We start from the raw sequence: 20304 nt of genomic DNA on the forward strand, positions 1-20304 counted from the left end.
TATATACATATAAATCACAGTTGCTGATTCTTTTTTTTAAAGATTCTTAGATGAAAAGCGAGTTCAAAAGAACAGCATTTGTAACGCTATAAATGTCTTTATTCTCACTTTTTGGTGGGAGAAAATTATATATAAAAAAATTAACAGAGTAATACACCTTTAGGAAAACAGTCAATAATTACATATTTCTAACATTTTAATAAAATAGCATGACCACTTCATTATTTCATGTTAATTATTTTACAGAGTACAAATTTCAAAACTCTTTGAGTGTTGCACAAACACAACATTCAGAACATATTCACTGTGCATGTTGTGAAATTTGTACAGAACAATATCCAAGTCCAAAAATTCCAATAACTTTTTAACAGATAACAGAACTCCATCTTTAAGTGATGGTCAGTTTCCTACAAAATATTTTGTACAAACACACACCGATTTAGTCATACCTCAAACTTATAACATGGGAAGTGATGCCCATTTACCAATGAAACACACCACCAGTTAATTACAAACTCTCCAATCCTTTCAGAACAAGCTGAAAATATTACAAAAAATTGCTAATTATCTCAGTGATAATTTAATTACAATAGTCTCGAGAGTCTCCTGAAAACAGAAAAAAAACTTGAGAACCAATGTTTCTTTCATTTTACTACTAATATAGCTAAAATATGCAACAAACACATTTGTATTATATGATGCAGTCTTAAAGTGTAAAACTACTGACAAACACTGGGGTCAGTAATGCTGGTGTGTCAAGGCTCTAGAGAAAGATCTGCGCTAACACAAGCATTCCTTGAGCGCCCCCTCGTGGCGTGAAGTCTGCGACCAGCTGTTCACGACAGCAGCGGATCAGAAAGGCCGCTGCAGGAAAGAGATGGGGGGCGAGCCCACACTCCGCGGACTGTGCAGATTGGAGTCATAAGAGCCCGGAGTCATGCCCATTATTGAGTCTCCATGAGGCGTTTCTCCATGCAGAAAGTCATCTTCCTCCTCCATAGACCCCTGTGAGACGAGATCAAAGTGTTATTAGATATTCTCTGACAACAGTTCATGAAAAATCTATTTGACACCCATCATTTAGTTTGTTTTAGTTTATGGAATATTGCTGCATTTATAATAAACGATTTATCCGTGCACATATTTTGTGCGCCCACGTAATCTTTAATTAAAATAACATCTCTTCTCTGATAAGGTGTTTACTGGCGAGAGGGCGGGACAACCTGTCACTCACATGACATCACAACAATAACAAGCCATAACCATCCAATCAATTCCCAACGAACAAAATCAAGTCCCTCCCTGCATTTTTTCTTGTTCGAGAAGCCATTTCACTTGTATATTTTAAGTATCCAAATGAAATCCTCTTTGTGGCCACTGTGAATGCAGGTCAGGGTCACCTTTCTCGCTTCCTTTTTGGGCACTTGAATCATACAGTCGGATGGCTCCTCCCACACCTGGTAGATTGGCTCAATGAATTTTCCAGAGCTGTTGTAAAAATGAACAAACATCCAGTGAACTAGTATTCCAGCGCTGAGATAGATCGAAATGGACATGATTTCCATACCTTTTCAGGAGATATGGATCAAAAGGGAAGAAGGTATCCAGGGGGTTTGTGTTCGTGTACACAGAGTTGCCGCCCACTGAACTCCTCACCACTGGCAACAAGTGGCGGTTGTTCCGCTCAATGATGGTGTAACAGAACACGAGCTGGTACTTCCTGCCAACAGACGGGTGAAATTGCCCTCGTTTGTCATGCATTCATTTCATAAAGCTTTGTTACCTGATGAATGATCTCTCTCTCTCGTGCTGTACCTGGTGATGGCTGCAAACATGTTGGTGACAGCAGGTAGACAGACCCTCAGAGGGTTGAGCTGACACATCACTATACGCTCTAGATTCAAACCCTGAAGATACGCCAACCCTGCAGAATGATCAGTGTTCAGCATAAAGAAAAGCAAACACATTTGTCAAGGTCTTAGATATGTACTCTTCATATTCATGTTAATTCTTACTAATATTTTTTTTTTACAATTAAATATATAAACAAAACATCATGTGGTGCAAATAAAAAAGTAATAACATGCTTGTATTAATTCTACTATAATTTTATTTTTTACAACCTGAACTGACTGATATTTTAAGAGACTTATTGACCTTGACACACAGTCATGAGAGGGTCCTCTTTATATCACTTCCCTTTCTTTCTGCATGTTGGTTGGACCACACGAGTTTGATTTGGCAGACAAACGTCACAATGAAGCACTTTTGTTAAAATACTTTAATAAAGAAAGCACTTTGATCTTTGAGGGCGCTTTCACACTTGATTCGATTATAAAAAATATTAAGATTTTTTAATGCTTGGTTTTGTTTTCAAAGGGTCAGCACAACAGCACTCGCGTCTATCTTCCACACAAATGTACTATAAATGTTCTAAAGAACGCGGCAGTCCATTTCTGCTGAACTCGGGCCTCTCTGCTTGAAGTGCATCAGTCACGCTTGTCAGGAAAGTGAGTGAGAACACACACAAAAGCAGTTTTAATCAAATCAAACATCATCAATCGCGGTTCACTTCCGCAATTTAGTACGATTGCGTTCACATCAGCTGCGAACCGTACCAGAGTTCACATGAACCGTACCCCAGACCACCCTTTTTATGCAGACTTGGGTATGGTTCACGGGTGCACACCCGAGTTCGAAAAAAAACAGTGTTCACATCATCCAAACGAACCAACCGCTGACGTCAGTTGAACCCGGGTGCAATCCGGGTTCTCTTTATGAACTTTTTGAAGCGGCAAAGTGGTAGTTGCGTAGACTGTCAATGGAGGGACAGAAATCTCTCAGATTTCATCAAAAATATCTTAAAGGGGGGGTGAAATGCCATTTCATGCATACTGAGTTTTTTACACTGTTAAAGAGTTGGATTCCCATGCTATCCATGGACAAAGTTTCAAAAATTAAGTTGTACGTTTGATGGAGTATTTCTGTGCCAAAAATACTCCTTCCGGTTTGTCACAAGTTTCGGAAAGTTTTTTTTCGAGTATGGGCGTGTGTATACGGGTCCTAAGGGCACTTCTCCCGGAAGGGCGCGCGCGCCCCGGTAGACCAGAGCGAGAGAGCGAAAGCAGTACGCCCATCAAAGCGCTGTGCTCGGCTTTAGCACAATGTCAAAGAAAGAAGTGTGTTTTTGGTTGCCAGGGCAAGACAACACTGCACAGATTCCCAAAGAACCCAGCATTAAGGGACCAGTGGATGGAGTTTGGAGTTGTGCAAGTGTTCTTTGTTTGTTCCCTGCATTTCGACGATGATTGTTTTATAAACAAGGCACAGTTCAACGCCGAATTTGCAGATCGTCTAATGCTCAAGGATGGAGCAGTCCCAACGATAAAGGTTCACGGTCGTGCGTTGGAACCGCAGGCGGTGAGTAAAACTGCTTCAAATGTCTGTGTGTTGTTAGCTATCGGCGCGCAAGCACAGCAAGTAGACAGTGCACAGCGCTCGTGATTCTTTAGCTCCGCCAACACGGCACGCCTCCAGTCGCTCGGTTTTTTCCGGAAAGACTCGGTACAGCCTATCTTTCTTTTATAAATATAATAAAACTAAAGACTTTTTGGAGATATGAAGGATGCAGTACTAGGTACTCAAGATTAACATGAGATTGACTGAAACCCCCTTTAATTTGTGTTCCAAAGTTGAACGAAAGTCTTATGGGTTTGGAACGACATGAGGGTGAGTAAATTAATGACAGAATTTTCATTTTTGGGTGAACTAACCCTTTGAAGAGGCATTTTTTCTTCATTATGTTATCAGGTTATTTTTTTACTCTACAATTTTGACTTAAAGACCCTCAAAATATCTAAATGAATTTGAAATTCAAAATAAATTTCATGCTTAAAAGTGGTCATAGTTTGTGCATGCATTTTTTGATAAATTAATGAAGAAAAAAACACTTACAAATGATTTAAATTCCACATGTACTGACCTTTCTTCAGACTGCCCTCCAGAATGACGTTGTGCCTGAAGATCAGTGTGTAAAACACAGCCTGGCAGGCTGCATAAAAGGGGCCGTGGAGATTGATGTCACAGAATGCTTTGGATCCCGTGTCCTGACTGTCAATGTAAAGGTGCAGCCAGGGAACTAACAGGTCCAGACAGGCCTTGACTGTCCTGTGGAAGAGAGAGGAAACTCTATTTTGACATGTAGGTTTCAAATTATGGTACCCATGTCCAATCAAACCCCTTTTCTTTCTCAGACACCAACATAGAGGCATTAATGTTTAATTACTTAATCGAGGTAACAAACCACTGCCAAGAAAGAGGATTAAATATTGAACTCCAATGTATTAGATAAGATAAAACTGCATGATAAAGTAACTTACGACACTGGCAGAAACTTGGCTCTTGCCATGAAGCTGCCCATGTACCCAGCAGCGGCCTGTCTCAGGATGGGGGGCTGGTTGGGGCCTTGTAACAGCTTCCATAAGTGATCCAAAAAAGCTTCAGCCAAACCCTGAAAAAAAAAAAAAAAAAAGTTTTAGATGTCTAGGTATGCTTTTTTGATTGTTTGTGAATGAGAGAGAAGTGGGACCTTACCAGATGGAAGCTGCACAGGTAGAAGATGTAGTACTGCACGTGACACGAGGCGTGAGTGGGAAGCACCACCTTATCAAACACACACACCAGGTCTCTGTACAGAGCTTTGGTTTTCTCAATATCTAAAGAGCCTAATGAGATTGGAACAAAAAAAAGAAAAAAATGATGAATAGGAAAATTGTATAATATTAATGAACATATTAATAATGCATGTCATTAGTTATATATTAATGCTGGTGTATTTTAACACTCTTCTTTAAATGTATTTATATTCTGCATTGTGACTCACACAATTACACATATATTACCATTCAAAAGTTTTGGGCTGGAGATTTTTTAATGTTTTTGTCTCCAAGTCTCTTATGCTCACCAGTACTGCATTTATTTAATCAAAAATACAGCAAACACAGTAAAATATTATTACAAGTGTTTTCTATTTAAATATATATTACAATGTACTTTATTCCTGCGATGCAAAGCTGAATTTTCAGCATCATTATTCTAGTCTTCAGTGTCACATGACCCTTCATAAATCATTCTAATATTATGATTTGATGCTCAAGAAACTTTTCTTATTATTATCCATGTTGAAAATAGTTGCTTAATTTTTTTGTGTAATTCGTAATACATTTTTTTCAGGATTCTTTGATGAATACAAAGTTCATTTGTTTGAAACAAAAATCTTTTGTAAGATTAAAAATGCCTTTACTGACCCCAAACTTTTGAAAGGTTAGATTTTCTTGTTTTCATTCCTAAAAAAAAGGACTGAATGTGCTAACTGAGTTGCGCTTAAACATTGTTCTTGACTGACATCTCTTAAAAAAACAACACTATTGAGTTAATAAAATGGTAATTCCCTGACCATTAACATGGCACATGTCTTTAATGTAAGCCAGCAGGACAGTCATCATTGTGTCCAGTCTCTCTGCCATGGGATGGACCATTACAGCTCCATCAGGTGTTGAATTCAGTGGAGAGTCCTCTTCCTCATCCTGAATCAACCATATCAAAAGAGTAGATTTATGACTATTCAAACATTAAAAGAAAGACTATGATATGAATGAGTTAGCCCATTCCCTCAATCAAACCTGCTGTGTTGCTATCAAAATAATGTACAGTCCAGAGGTCTTCACCTCTGCTCCTAGAGACCCATTGCCCTGCAAAGTTTACATCCAGCCTGCTTCAGCTTGTGATTTTCAAGCGATCCTGAAGAGCTTGAGTAGCTGGTTCAGGTGTGTTTGAAGGAGCAGGGTTAAAGACCTCTGGTATAGACTACTTTTACGATAATCTTGCCTCTTTTTTAAGCGTGAAAGCTCCCACTCACATTCACTGCAAGTAAAACAGTGACTACACAACATTCTTCAAGATTTCACAGAGGAAAGTCAGTCATACATGTTTAAAACGACTGAAAATGAGGTTACGTACATGATACATTTTCATTTCTTGGTGAACTATCACTTTAAATTAGTCTCATTGAGTATGGCTTTTTGTGCTTTTATGTGAGTGTTATATATTAGTGTTTTGGACTCACCATGTTGAAGAGGCACTCATCCTGCGATGCTCCACTGGCATCTTGCTGAGCTCCACTTTCCACTTCTTCAATCTCACTCCGTGGTGCACTCACCTAAATGTAAAAAAGGTCATGCTTTTTTGTAAGAAAATGAATACAAAAAATGTAAACGCAGCAGTCAAACATCTGCACGGATGCAAAGACATCAGTACAGTGCCGCTTACATCGAGTGTGAGCATCTTGCTGATGATGAGCTCTAAGATGTCTCTCCTCAGGTCAGGGATGTAGACCGAAACCCTCAACAGGTTGTGCACATAACACTCCTGTGTGGACAGGTAGCACAGCCTCAGTACAATCACATTCACACATTTACTCAAGTACTGGATTTAAATGCTGTGAATAACTCACAAGTGTTCTGGTGGACTTCTGCACAAAAGGGAACTTGTCAGAGAGGATTGGCATCAGGAAGCGACTGGTTCTGAAAGAGCGAGGCAGTTTATTAGAGACTGCTAAATATTTAAAAGAAGCTTTGGGGGATTTTGTGAGACACTTACGATGGAACATATCTCGTAATCAGCTGTAAGGCTTGATGACACTGATCAAAGGTCCTTGGCAGATCTGTGTGAATGTGAAAAGAAACAGTGAATTATGGAGGGGAGTAGAAGGGCGATTAGTGGCCCAGTGCGAGCCAGGGCTTTCAACGGGCCGGGCTGGGCTAATAGCCTTGGGCCTGTAGCAGCGAGCCCAAAACCATGCTGCGTTTCCACTGTCGGGCCAGAAGCTCCACAGCGCTTCACTAAAACACGCCCGTAACACGCCTCTCTGGAACAACGTCACACAAACCCATCATTTCACCAACAAATGGAAGTTTTATCAGAAAACTAATCAGAAAGTAATCACTGGATATGATAAAAGCGGCCGTTTTTAAACCTAAGCATCAATGTTTTACCACAGTTTTACAATAGTAAGTGATACATTGATCATAATGAATTAATTTGTGTCAAGACTGCAAATTAGTCACACAGAAATAAAGTGGTATTTACCGGTATTTCACAAAAGAGAGAGGACACACGTACTTAATTCAGTCGCGTCGGTTTGTGTTTATTTGAAGTCATAGGACAGTATGTTTACATCACATTTAGAAAATGATTTTCATCAGAAATACGACCTGAGGAGCTTTAGCACTCTCTCCATTGACAGTCTCAATACGGTAATATTTTCAGTCAGAGAAACAGAGGAATCTCCCGAAAAAACAGACTTGCTTAATTTTATGACACTTGCGGAGCTAAATATGGATATCAGACAGTCCGGTATAAAGAGACGAGACGTACTGAAAGATAAAATAAATACACAATTGTGATAGCCTATATGATTTGTCTGAATTCTTCAAGCAGTCGTATTTACCATGTTAATGGTTAGCGCACATAGTCTTTTGCATCGCATATAAATATCTCTGCCTTACTTCTGCCTAAGTACACGGGTTAAGGTTAGGTTTAGGTGTAGGTTCTGGGTTATTACAGAGTTATTGCAATTACTATAATAAGTACACAATGTGTACATGGGAAACAGGACTGTAAAATAAAGTGCAATCAAAATATTAATAAAACGGTACATCAACAAAAACAATAGTCAATAGGCCTGTTACGATCACAAATTTTGTGCTGACAATTAATTATACAAATAATTGCGATTGACGATTTAATTCGGTTTTGTTCATGTCACTTAGAGTGTAAACCTAAGAAGTTTTTTTTATTTTTTTTATTAATATAACATTTTTAATAATATTAATAATATAATATAATATAATGCAGTCTGATTAAACACACAAGCCTTCATTTCATATGAAGGAAGACCTTTGACAATCTTTTGTACTTTATAACAGTGTTCTTTTGATGGCATTTTTGAAGTGCTTAAATTTTCATTATTTTGATGGCAAAAAGGAATTTAATTTGCACAACCATTGCAGTTATCTCAAATAATTGTGATTAGGTAGAATAACCACAACCACACGATTAATTAATAATCGTGACAGGCCTAATAGTCAATATCACAAATTAAATCACAAACCACAAGAAGTTATATAATGAAATGCACCAACTTTCATCTTCGTCATCAGAATCTGAAATATCCACATTTCCCTCTTGTATTCTTATTCTCTCTGGAAAAAAGACAAAACAACAACATGATTTAAGTGATCGGAACATAGTGAATGGAGTGAAGCATTATCAAAGAATAATAATAATAATAATAATAATCTTACTTGGTGCAAAATTAGAGACGACCATTCTGAGACAGGGTCTGAGATAAACCGTCTGGGCCGACACCAGATTACTCAGAAAAGCCAGATATTCTTCCACGACGGCCTGACTGCGACCGAGCCATGGCAGCTTCTGTGTGGGGAAACATGTCATATGTTACAGCTAAAGTGACCTGACTGTTTTTGATTCACATTTGACATATTGCGGTTTCACTCACCAAAACAACATATATTAATTGCTCATGATCCTTTCCAAGTTGAGTGACACAAACCCTGAATTCCTGCAACCAGCTGATAATTTGAGCATCCTACAATGAGAAACATAACAATGAGAAAGCAAATTTCCAATGTGCATGTTTAAACAAATTGCAGGATTCCCACACCAATCATTTGTGCTTACTAAATTAGGATTTGTAAACATAATTTTGATTCAGACCGATTCGCCAATGAATCATTAAGGCTCGAGAGAATAAATAAATAAATAACAAACTGAACATCACTTTAACTTGAAATTGCTTATTAATAACTGATGAACTTTGCAACACTGCCACTATTACTGACCTGAATGGAGTCAACATCGACCTAAACACAATATTGAGCATGGGAACTCTGAAATATCCATTAAGCACTTAATATCAATACTTGCCTTAATATCAGGATCTGAGAGTTGATGTTTTATCAGTTCATAGTCACTTGAGTCGCCCTGTAGACGGTCACATCAGACATGTCAGGGCATGTTTAACACACACTGATATGTATTAGCTTTATATTGTATTTATAATCTGGCCCTACTCGCCTGTTGTAGTTTAGCTAAAGTATTGGCAACATTGCCTCCAAAACGCACAGTTTTCATAGGAGGTGAATTGAGGAAATCTCTGCCCTGACATTCCATTATGTATCGCAAAAACTCTTAATATGAGAACATAAAAGAAAAAGACGTTAGAGTCAATGACACCTGACAAATGACAACAAAATCCACTTCACAAATAATTCAGTAAACTATAACCGCTGCCTCCATGTAATGTTACACATTGTAATGGTAAATATAATCAATAAAAAGACAAACGCTGTATGAAGATTTTAAGCATCGTTAAAGACTGCGCATAGTTATTAAAACGACTACATCACGCGAGTTAATAGATCACAACTTACCAAAAAAAAAGTGTTTATTCAAAACAAGCTATAAATAAAGCCGGCATTATAAGTGAGATATCGAAATAATCACATGCGCAACCATGCCGAGCTCTTCTTCTTCTTCTTCTTTTTCTGAATTTAATGGCGGTTGGCAAACCAGCTCTGGTGCATTTCCGCCACCTACTGGGGTGGAGTCAGTGAGAAGTGTTGACGGACAATGAAAATAAATAAAAATGTACATTCTTCTAATCAAATTTGTTTTCTTAAGATATTCTAATAAAGCAGTAGTCGCTTTTGAATTATTGTTCAGCAAGTTCTTTAAACCAGCACACTTTAGAAGAACATGTTCGACAGTTTGTAATCCATATGCTGCTGCACAATCCTGTATTATGTTTACCAGTTTTAAAAAGTGATTGATTCAAAGCTGTGTGTCCAATACGAAGTCGTGAAATTATTGTGTCATCCCATCCTTATTTTGCCACAAACTTCTCTCACATTTCCTACTTCTTTTATTTCACATAGCCTAAGTTTCTTCCTGTGTCCACAACTCTTGCCATCTATAAATATCATTAGATAATAAATTATTTGTTCTTTCACCTATTTTAAAGTCCAGCTGTGGAATTACTAGCCTACTGGTGCAGCTGTATGCCCAGATTCAGGATCTTTTGAGCCGTCAGTATATATTTGAGTACTCTTGATGTAAATATTGTTTCACCAACAAATCTTTCTCTGAGGGTCATTTATTTCTTCCAGTAGGCCTAAGTGTAGATTGACCAACGTTATTGGACATAACCATGGAGGTATAGCTGATATTGCCAATGTCGGAGTAATTTCATAATCAAAAATTCATATATAATGAAATCATATCACTCATTATTAGCATCCCATCCTAAACTGGCTACTTGTGAATTCATATTCCCAGCAGTTCATAATAACATCTTTAACAGGGTGACTATTCTTGTGTCCTTTTACTGATATCCATATTACTGATATTTCTCCCATTTCCATCTGTAAGGGCGCTAGGCTACTGGTGATAAAAAAGCCCCACAGCAAATTCTTAAAGCCTGTGATTGTATACTTTCCACCTTTTATTATCTGTGATGCTGATGCTGAATAATAAACATTGCATAATCTATAGGTTTTAAAGATCTTATTACTGCACTATATATTCTTAGGCTATAATGAGGCCAAGTTAGCTCCCCAATCTGTCCCAGCCAAGCATCGAGTATATTAGTTCCCTTCCTTCATTTATTTGCTATATTTTGAATATGTGATCCAAATGATGCCTTAGAGTCCATTCATGTTCCTAAGAACTTGATTTCTGAAACTTGTTCTAAAACCTGTTAAAACTTAAAACCCTAAAACTTTTTTTTTTTTTATCTTTTTTTTTTCTTTTCTTTTTTCTTGAAAAACATTCTACATGAGTTTTGTTTATAAAGAATCTGAATCCCCAGATGTTAGCCCATGCCGAGTTCTACACACCCGGAAGATCTCATACAGCTGTAATATTGTTATTACGGAAGTAGCCCTGTTTAGTTCAGTTGTGCTCTAGAAATGAAAGTTCTGCCACCTAGTGGTTTGAAGTGTAACAACTCGATAAACGCTTCCTCTGTATCATCATTAGCTGTTAGAAAGAACGGAGAAAGTACATAAAATAGAGTGTCGCATTTTTAGCCTGGCATATTATAACGTGTATATAATCGTATTATCATTTACTTCCATTGTATGAAAAAAAAAAAAAAATTACTGAGACATTTCTCAAAATGTCTTCTATGTTCCACAGAAGAAAGTCATAGAAAGGTTTGAAACGACATGAAAGTGAGTAAATAATGACATAATTTTAATTTAGAGGTGAACTATCCCTTAATGTTGTATTTATTTATTTTTTATGTGTAAAATTTGTATAAGATCTAACAATAATTGGTGGACCTCTTACTGAAGACCCCTGGCACATATAGGATTTGAAAACTGTCACACTTGAAAGCTACAAAATATAATTTCTTATTTTTCTATTTAATGTGAAACCCGACAAGGACAAGAACGTGTTCTTTCGGAAGATTCACCCTAGATTTCAATATTGACCCCCGGTTTCATAGACAAGGCTTAAGTTAGTCCCAGACTAAAATGCATGTTTAAACTGAAAACAACTTGCACTGGCATATCTTAAAATTGTCAAAGTTTAGGAAGAAATATAACGAAGTTTAGGAATAAATCACCTTTCTCAATAAACATAATGTCCAGATTGAGAAATAAAGCTGTAAATCCACCTGAAAGCTGAACGTAAATATCTAGTAAACTCTTGTGAAAAAGAGAGGACCGTCGTTGAGTTAACGATCAAATTGCCTGCCGCCCATCTGCTTCATTTACACCTGCTGATTCGAAATTGGTATGAGCAAACAAAGATAAGAGGAAGCAAACCTAATAACACTTCTCACTGTCCAAAGGTTGTATACAGTACAGATGTATGAGATTCAATAAAAGCAGGAGACTAGAAAAGGTCTGGATTTCAATCATATGTTGGCTGAAACCTTTAGATCCAGATACAAAATACACAATTAAATGTAGGAAAATACACAATTGTATTTCTTTTGTCATACAGCCATTTTTTTGTCAGTGCATAATCTCAGTGTATAGTACAAAGTACAAAACACAAAATCAGTCAAATCAACAAATAATACAAAATGCCATTCAATTGTAAACATTTTCAATAAAAACACCAAAGTCAAAAAAATGATTGTTTCAACAGCTATAGGAGAGAAAAACCAAACTCTGCTTCAATGCCATATGGTTGAATATCCTCTTCTGTAACCTGTCAAAAGAAAAAAAGAAAATGTTCAAGCATTTTCATTTTTATTTAAAAAGTCTCTCTCTCGCTCTAAAAGTGTCTTGTTTGTTCTATATTATTTAAACTTACAGTCTACCAATATATTTATCCTTGTTGAACCCACTTAAAAACATAATACTTTTTTGTGCTTTTATAAATTTTTCATACAGTTTTTAAATACTTTGTTTTGCTACTTTATTCATTTATATATTATTTTATTGTCCTTCAACATTCTTTACAACATTGTATGCAGTCACACTCAAATAAATAAGTCTTCATATCGTGCAGAACGAATATGAATAGTCTTAAATATGAAAATAACTGTGTCATATTTTTCATTGCAGGTCTCCACTGTTGAACTGAGCTATTGTTGGTTTCGTGGTTAATGTTTAACAGAGTGATATGCCCTTACTTATGATGCAAATACTTCCTCAATGTCATTTCTTTAGCATGTTTTCTATGCCATGTCCAATTTTCATACCATGCCAATTATTAAATCAAGAATAAGTGATGACACATTCATAAACCATTTACAAACACTGTGAGTATAGCTTAAAACAATTAATTTCAACAAAGAATTGATAAACTGGTGAAGTTGGTCTATTATGTCTATTACTGATAGAATGCAGACAACCAAACGTAATTAAAGTGTATTAACCTGTAGTTATTCCTGATGGTTCATATGACCTGTGTTTCTGTCACGGCCGCAGACACAGTGCTCACATTATCCTGAGAGGTCATTGCAAAAGCCACTGGTACTTGACCGCCTTCTCTTCTGTGCTTTGCTTGACGGGGAGCTGACCCTTGACCTCGGGTTCCCTCGTTTCTCCTGAAAGAGTTTCTGATTCCGCTCGAGAGGCGACTGGAGAACCTCCTGACAACCCCTGTCAAACCTCTGCCCTTCTTCAGCAAACCCACATCATCCTCAAGCTCCTCGGGGGGCACCTCAATATTACCCGTGTACCAGAAAACCCACCAGATGAGACTCAGGAAAATGATGATGGCGCCTGCATATATCAAAAAGTCATAGTAAAACAAATCTCCAAACACGCCAAGCAATAAAATGATGAGTCCAAATACGTCGAAAGCCACCGCGAGCCAGAACGCGCAAGAGCAGCGCCCGAGACCGCCCGGCGCTGCCTCCATCTCCAAGCTGTTTTTTTAGTTATTTCGGTCGTTTGGGACTGTTGAATTGCCGAACAGCCGTCTAAATGAAGCGTTTGGAAGGATTTTAAAGTGTTTTCGTTTGTTTCATAGGTAAGCAGCGCGAAGGAAGGAGCTTTCTGTTACAACTTCACCTGGAAGGGAGTGGCATAGAGCGGTGGGTGCGTCTTAACTACACAGACACAGACTCACCTAGACACGAGCCCGGTGCTGCCCCGAGTGTACGACACAACACTCCTCCATATAGACGACTGTCTTCAGGTATGCTGAAGCACTTTCAAGGCATACTATAAAGTATCTGAATCCATCTCTGATCTTTTTTGGATGGCAGTGGTGTTTTTTTTTTTTTAAAGATACCAGATTTTTAGTCAAAATGTTATTATATATTAACCATTTATAATATGTAGGCTATATATAACCATATATAATAAAATAATTTAAAAAAATATGTTGTTATTATTATAAATAATTCTAAAGTACTAAAACAATGTGAAAAGTTTCAGAATTTAGTTTAATCTCTTTAATTTGTTTAACATTTGTGTGTTTATTCATTTATTTATTTTTTAATAGTTGAGGCTATACCAACTGCTTTTCAAAAAGCATCATGCTTCATGAGCCTGGTGGGCTCCCGATGCTTTTGGGAAATGCAGCCCTGTTTTGCTGTGCCCAGACAGCTATAATAAATGCTTAAAAAGAAACGTAAACAGATTTAACACTTTTAGATAGGGAAATCTGTAATCCTTAATTTTAAATAAAATATCCTTTCAAAATCCTGAGCAGTGTTGGAGAAAGTTACTTTTTAAAATAATGCATTACAATATTGCGTTCCCTAAAAAAGAAACTAACCGGGTTATTTAGTTAGCCTACTTTTTATGCAAACGTTGCAAAGTAATGCGCTTTTGCGTTACTTTTTCTCATCTGGGCTGGGCTTGCTTGATTGTCTTTCTAATAACAAAAAAAAAGTTACATTTTTTGGCAAAAAGGCCCTTTCACACCAAAAGTTAAATGAATAAGCCTCAGGCTGAAAGAAGTGCAAATTCACGTCTATACAGTGGAGTCTAGTATTTATTGTAAATATACATCAATTGTGTACTTAAATTCAAAACATATATGCAACAGTACACATTCAAAACCTATATTTAAATACCAGCACCAGCACAAAAATGTACATAGAGTACAAATACATAAAATGTATACACAGCACACACAAATAAAAAAAGAACACTAAATTTAACACATTAAATTCAAAACCTACACAAATATGGACAGAATACACAAATTCATAACATTAAATCCTTTAAGAAATAAACACAACTTTATTAAAAAGTCTTCACTATACACTGATGTGTTGTTGTAAACATACCTTAAGTAATAAAACTACAAATACATTATGTTGGCTACTGGACCTAATGATGATGATCAACGTTCTTAACGAGGCAGCAATGTGTTGAAGGAACTCCTCCGGATATATTAAAGTTTGCATGCTACAAAAACTCCCAAATGGATGCAGAGGTCTTTAAATAGTTTATGTCATTGATATAAATGTTTTTAAACACATCCATTGCTTGAAATAAAATCTTCTGTTCAACTGCTTCCACTGAATATGATAAAAACTTCACTAAAACTTTGTCCCCATGTCGTGTGGATCCTGGCTTGTCTCACTTTTCAGTTAATGCACCATGTTAGTTCCAACCTTAAAAGAATAAAGAAAGTTCAGCTGGTATGCACTTGTGACAACATCAACAGTGTTTAATTACGTAAAAGATACACCAAATCAGTGCTATATTGAATTAAATTATGGTCACTCTAATCCATCATTACACCTGCTGTTAAAGGGTTAGTTCACCCAAAAACAAATACTCTGTCATTAATCACTCAGCCTCATGTTGTTCCGAACCCGTAAGACTTTCTTTCATCTTCGGAACACAAATTAAAATCTTTTAGATGAAATCTGAGAGCTTTCTGTCCCTTCATTGACAGTCACGCAATACCACTTTTAAGCCCCAGAGAGGTAGCAAAGACATAATTAAGGTAATACATGTTACTCCAGTGGTTCAACCTCAATTTTATGGAGCGGCATGAGTATATTCTGTCCCTTAACCATAATTTACCACCTTATTTACAAAATATTAATCTCCAACGCATGTTCACAAGAGCCCCTCGATGCATGCGTGTTGTGTTGATGCGAGAGCACGTTTGTTGTGTGAATTATGTTTTTTTCCACAAAGCACTCGCGTCAGTCCATAAAATTGAGGTTTAAACCATGAGTCACATGGATTACTTTTATGATGTCTTTACTGCCTTTCTGGGGCTTGAAAGTGGTAGTTGCGTAGGCTGTCAATGGAGGGACAGAAAGCTCTCAGATTTCATCTAAAAGGTCTTCCTTTGTCTTCTGAAGATGAACGAATGTCTTACAGGTTTGGAACGACATGAAAGTAATGACAGAATTTAAAAAAATTGGGTGAACTATCCCATTAACAAGCAAAATCACTGAAGAAAATAAGAAATTGATGCATATGAGCCGTAGAGCAGTGTAATTTATCAAAGCTAATTTGATAGTATTGCTTTTACTTACAGGCTGAATGAAGCTACACTTCATTTCAGCATATGTTGGACACACCAGTTTTCCATTTGTGAGGTATGGCGATGATGGAAGGATGTCAGAAAGGGTTTTAAAGGCAATTTCTTCATGATCATCTTTCAAAGACAAGTTTACAGAAAAATCCACATCATCTATCCACACGCGTGTGAACCTATTTCATATGCACTTAGACAATGCGAAAACGCCAGTAAAACAAACGATTATCAGTTTAAACTAAAGGTTAAAGGTCAATATAGTGTTACTTACAACTTACCAAGTGACCCAATATGTGTTGTGTAACCCAACGTTTTTTACTGTGTATGTTTGAATTTGATCATCGAAGGTCAGCAGCAAAGACATTGGTTAATAAAATGAGATTAAATATGTATATTTGTGTAATTTCACATTTAATTAATTATTGCAAGTTTGCTTACTATTGCAAGTTTGCATTACACCGTTTTTATTCATTTTGAGGAATACTGAATCTTTTTGTGTGCAAGTGAGATGAGTCAATGCATGCTCACATTTAGTCTAGATCTATAACCATCATGTTTACACAACACCTCTGTACCTTTACTCCCAATTTCTGTACAGGTGTCAGTCAATAAAAGGAAAAACAAAGTAACTTACGTTACTTATTTGAAAAAGTTACTTTATAGTTACTTGAAAAAAGTAATCTGATTACATAACTCACGATACTTGTAATGTGTAACCCCCAACACCTGTGCAAAAATATCATGTACTATGCATGTTGCAACCAAATAGTGCATTTCATGCAAATTGCATGTAAGAAATTACTAAAAGTATTTGATCTATGGCAACATCCTTCTTAATTTGTCTAAAATATCACACATTTCAAAACCAAAATAAAAAAGCATTTTTGAAACTAATATGCTACATGTACGTAATTTTTTGTCTACTGTTATCAGAGGTCATATATAGCAGAAAGAAAGCACACAGCAGACATTTTTGCCCTTCTAAGATTAGCAAGCGTGTGATCCTGCCTAATCCAACACAGGCAATCAGTACCGGAAAAGCTGTTTATCTGTTACCCAGCATCACCCTCAATACCTCATAAAATCTACATTAAGCTGTCGCGTTTCACTATTCTGCACGGTTAAACACATACACTTCCATAAAACAGAAACTTTACAGCTCATCTACAAACAATCTAACCACTGAATTCACTAAAATACATTTTGTAAACCGCACAAAGCAATATATAATCACATGAAAGATTTTTTTTAATAAGATACAAATCTTTTGATGAGTAAATGTGCATGTTATGTACACCTTATGAGTTTGTCTTTAGAAAGATAGTCATGTTTGGATGAAACACTACATAGTATGTCCATTTTTTTATTTTTTGATAAATTAATAAGGTATTTGGGTAAAATGGCAACCTAATGTCAGAGCTGAATCAGGGCACACCTCTAAAACACCCAGCAACACCATACAGTGAAATTCATGAAGACACAATTAATTTCCCTTCTGTAAACAAACTGAATCACATCAAACGTAAAACTATACAAAATAAAATGTTTTTTTTGTTTTTTTTCAGCATAAATATAAATGAAATTGTGCACACGTTAATTATAAGTTCATTTAATATCACTTTTAATAATATCATAAGTGACAAGATTTATAAACAGCCTCAATACAGTACTGTGGGACAGAACTATTCATCCGCAAAGGCACAAAGCTGTTCATGTGCGCCTCTGTATTTCTACTTCTCCTCGTCGTTACTGCGAGGTAGAAGCCGTTTTTTGGGAGCCATGACCCAAGCGAAGGCCACTGCTGCTGTCCCATCCCCACTCTGTCGTGAGAAACATAAGAACGTGGCCCACAGGAATGCTGAACAGCCCATAAACGCTGTCCTCAGATAAAGAGGCATCAGAACAAAATTCAGAAACTGCAAGAAAAGACAGATTATTCAACATGAATAGTCATAAGAATATTGACAATGGAAAGTATCAAGAAGTATTTATGGCACATTATCTGTGTATATATGGTTTGTGGTGACAGAATGTAGCTCTTACCTGCATGAATGGCCAGTACATTAGTCCAGTCTGAAATGTGCAAAAACATATTTAGAGTATTTGCCATACAAAGCTAGATGTTCTCAGTATCATTCTCAGTATTTACCTAAATTTAGAACATTAACATGTTAACTTTACCACCCTTTTGAACACAAACCCAAGAAATGACACACACACACACATATATACATATATATATATATATATATATATTTTTTTTTTTTTTTTTTTTTTGTGGAACTTGTATATCATGTTGGTCAATCTTGCTGTTACTTTGTATAGCTGCTACTTAGGTAAAGTTTAAAAGCTTAGGTTTTTTAAATAAAAATGATTAGTTTATTAATCCTTTATAGACTTTGGTCTCTTTTAAAGATGACACTTATGTCCGGAGTTTAACACATTAACACATAATGCTTAATCATAAGTTATTGTATCACATATAGAAATGTACACTCTTAAAAATAAAGGTTCCAAAAGGTTGTTTTTTTCGCAATAATGCCATAAAAGAACCAATTATGGTTCCCCAAAGAACCTTTCAATGAACAACCAATTTTTTTCTTAATGTGAAGAACATTTTAATAATCTAAAGAACTCGAAAAGGTTCAATGGATGTTTAAGGTTCTTCATGGATCCACAGATGCTAATAAAGAACCTTTATTTTTAAGAATGTATATATTTAATAACAAAAAACATTCTTTTAACATTTTAGAAGAAATTAATGCATGTTTATGGACCCCCAGAAGAAAATCTTGGCTCTACAAACACTCAAAGTTGAACCTTAGATGGATTTTTCAACTACTGGACATATTCGATTTAGACATTAATGAATTATCCTCTGTAAAAGAGGTTGATGATGGGCTAGCTGGTAAAATATGACATATATGGACCTACCTTGTATGTATTAAAAAACTTTTCTCGCCAGTCAGCAAATATGTCCTCTTTGCCCTCCAAGAAACTCACACCTGTAAAGACAAAGAACTGAGGGAAATAGAACAAATAAACATGTGCAATATATGTGACAAAGTTGGTATAGCCTATTTACCTGTGTAGAAGACACTGGTCGCCAAAGGTGAAGCAAAAGTTTGGTCAAAAAGCAGTTTGCGGAAAATCATACCAGCCGATCTTCCAGGGAAACGATGTTCCAAGGCTCGTAACCAGAAGTAATTGAAGTTACCGTGGAAACTCAGAGCCACAATCGCCACGTTTCTCGTGTGTCTCCAGTCCATCTCATCTCTCTGCGCGATGCACTGATGGACGAAATCCCCTCCGGCGAACAAGCATCCGTACAGAGTCACATTACTGAGCCAAGGCAATACCTTTGCTCGTTTGAAAAAAGATTTTCTCATGTTCAACAAAACGACAAACGGTTGTATTTTGTAACCTTTGTAAATGATGTCGAAGGGCACGAAACAAAACGGTGACGTGACATTGACAGACGGCCGCAGCTAAGCTCATAAAATGACCTTTTGCTTAGTACAAGTCAAATATTCAATTAATCCCTTTTGTTTCTAGTCAGTTTGGTTCAACATATTTAAAAGGCACGGTAAATTAGAGAATAATAGTTTGACAGCTCATAATTGTGACTCTTGGCGAACATCTTTCAGAAACATTAGAAGATCATTACAAAGCACTGCCAAATAAAACAGATCAATCGAGAAGGCTACTTTTGCTTCAGTCCATCTTCGTTTAGGCTACTTTAAAAGGGTCAGCAAGGCAAAAATAAGAATTGCGGTTCATTTATCCATTTAGCAATTAAATGACAAGGTTCCAGCGCGCGTTCATACAGTGATCAGCAGTTTCCCGTACTTAGTGCTCAAATCCTGTGTTAATCTGCCCGCGCGCTCCCGCGTGTTCAGCGGTGGCGCGCTTTGACCTGATCTGCATGTAATAAAGATCGACCCACACTCAGTAAAACCAGTTCCCAGATGTTTATATGTTTATATATACACTGAGACTTTTAATGTTTGAAATGTAAACATATTTCACCCTTAGAGGAAAACTGAAAACTTATATTTCATTTATTTTTTAATTTTATTTATTTATTTGATAGGGACAATGCTCATTGATCAACAAACAAGTTACTTGCTGTAAACAAGCCAGAGTTAGTTACAAGTGCTAGTTTCCATCTGTTGTCCCTAGCCAGGTCTTAACAGGCACCCTAAAATACAAAAGTCAATAAAACGACAAACATGCTAGTTTTTT

The 20304-nt window shown here is 36.5% G+C and overlaps 3 protein-coding genes across 3 annotated transcripts; all 3 read right to left on the reverse strand.

Annotated features, from left to right (window-relative positions):
* Positions 1-77: 77 nt before the first annotated feature.
* On the reverse strand, positions 78-9634 carry rrn3 (RRN3 homolog, RNA polymerase I transcription factor). The gene is made up of 18 exons (XM_084093782.1): positions 9513-9634; positions 9157-9269; positions 9007-9063; positions 8579-8668; positions 8364-8493; positions 8202-8261; positions 6658-6721; positions 6512-6581; positions 6328-6426; positions 6125-6217; positions 5456-5585; positions 4594-4724; positions 4380-4510; positions 3983-4167; positions 1816-1924; positions 1568-1720; positions 1401-1488; positions 78-1005 (listed from the first exon to the last, which is right to left on the reverse strand). The coding sequence occupies exons 2-18, from the start codon at positions 9250-9252 to the stop codon at positions 853-855; spliced, it is 1839 nt and encodes a 612-aa protein (XP_083949908.1). The 5' UTR covers positions 9253-9269; positions 9513-9634; the 3' UTR covers positions 78-852.
* Positions 9635-10900: 1266 nt separating this feature from the next.
* LOC311089187 (transmembrane protein 238) lies at positions 10901-13610 on the reverse strand. The gene is made up of 2 exons (XM_084123682.1): positions 12977-13610; positions 10901-12303 (listed from the first exon to the last, which is right to left on the reverse strand). Exon 1 carries the CDS (start codon positions 13462-13464, stop codon positions 12997-12999), a length of 468 nt encoding a protein of 155 aa, XP_083979808.1. The 5' UTR covers positions 13465-13610; the 3' UTR covers positions 10901-12303; positions 12977-12996.
* A 4046-nt stretch (positions 13611-17656) lies between these two features.
* Positions 17657-19959, reverse strand: mpv17l (MPV17 mitochondrial membrane protein like). The gene is made up of 4 exons (XM_084094443.1): positions 19145-19959; positions 18994-19064; positions 18103-18132; positions 17657-17975 (listed from the first exon to the last, which is right to left on the reverse strand). Exons 1-4 carry the CDS (start codon positions 19446-19448, stop codon positions 17790-17792), a joined length of 591 nt encoding a protein of 196 aa, XP_083950569.1. The 5' UTR covers positions 19449-19959; the 3' UTR covers positions 17657-17789.
* Positions 19960-20304: the final 345 nt, after the last annotated feature.

This window comes from Abramis brama (assembly GCF_963993115.1).
Source record: "Abramis brama genome assembly, chromosome: 1".
NCBI classification, from domain to species: domain Eukaryota; kingdom Metazoa; phylum Chordata; class Actinopteri; order Cypriniformes; family Leuciscidae; genus Abramis; species Abramis brama.

Coding starts and splice junctions, on each gene's coding strand:
- rrn3 (XM_084093782.1), bottom strand. CDS start 9,252: ATGGAATGTCAGGGCAGAGATTTCCTCAATTCACCTCCTATGAAAACT. Junction 8,494..8,578: donor AATTAATATATGTTGTTTTG/GTGAGTGAAACC, acceptor TTCCCCACACAG/AAGCTGCCATGGCTCGGTCG. Junction 8,262..8,363: donor CGTCTCTAATTTTGCACCAA/GTAAGATTATTA, acceptor TCTTTTTTCCAG/AGAGAATAAGAATACAAGAG.
- LOC311089187 (XM_084123682.1), bottom strand. CDS start 13,464: ATGGAGGCAGCGCCGGGCGGTCTCGGGCGCTGCTCTTGCGCGTTCTGG.
- mpv17l (XM_084094443.1), bottom strand. CDS start 19,448: ATGAGAAAATCTTTTTTCAAACGAGCAAAGGTATTGCCTTGGCTCAGT. Junction 18,133..18,993: donor AGTTTTTTAATACATACAAG/GTAGGTCCATAT, acceptor TGCACATTTCAG/ACTGGACTAATGTACTGGCC. Junction 17,976..18,102: donor TGTACTGGCCATTCATGCAG/GTAAGAGCTACA, acceptor CTTTTCTTGCAG/TTTCTGAATTTTGTTCTGAT.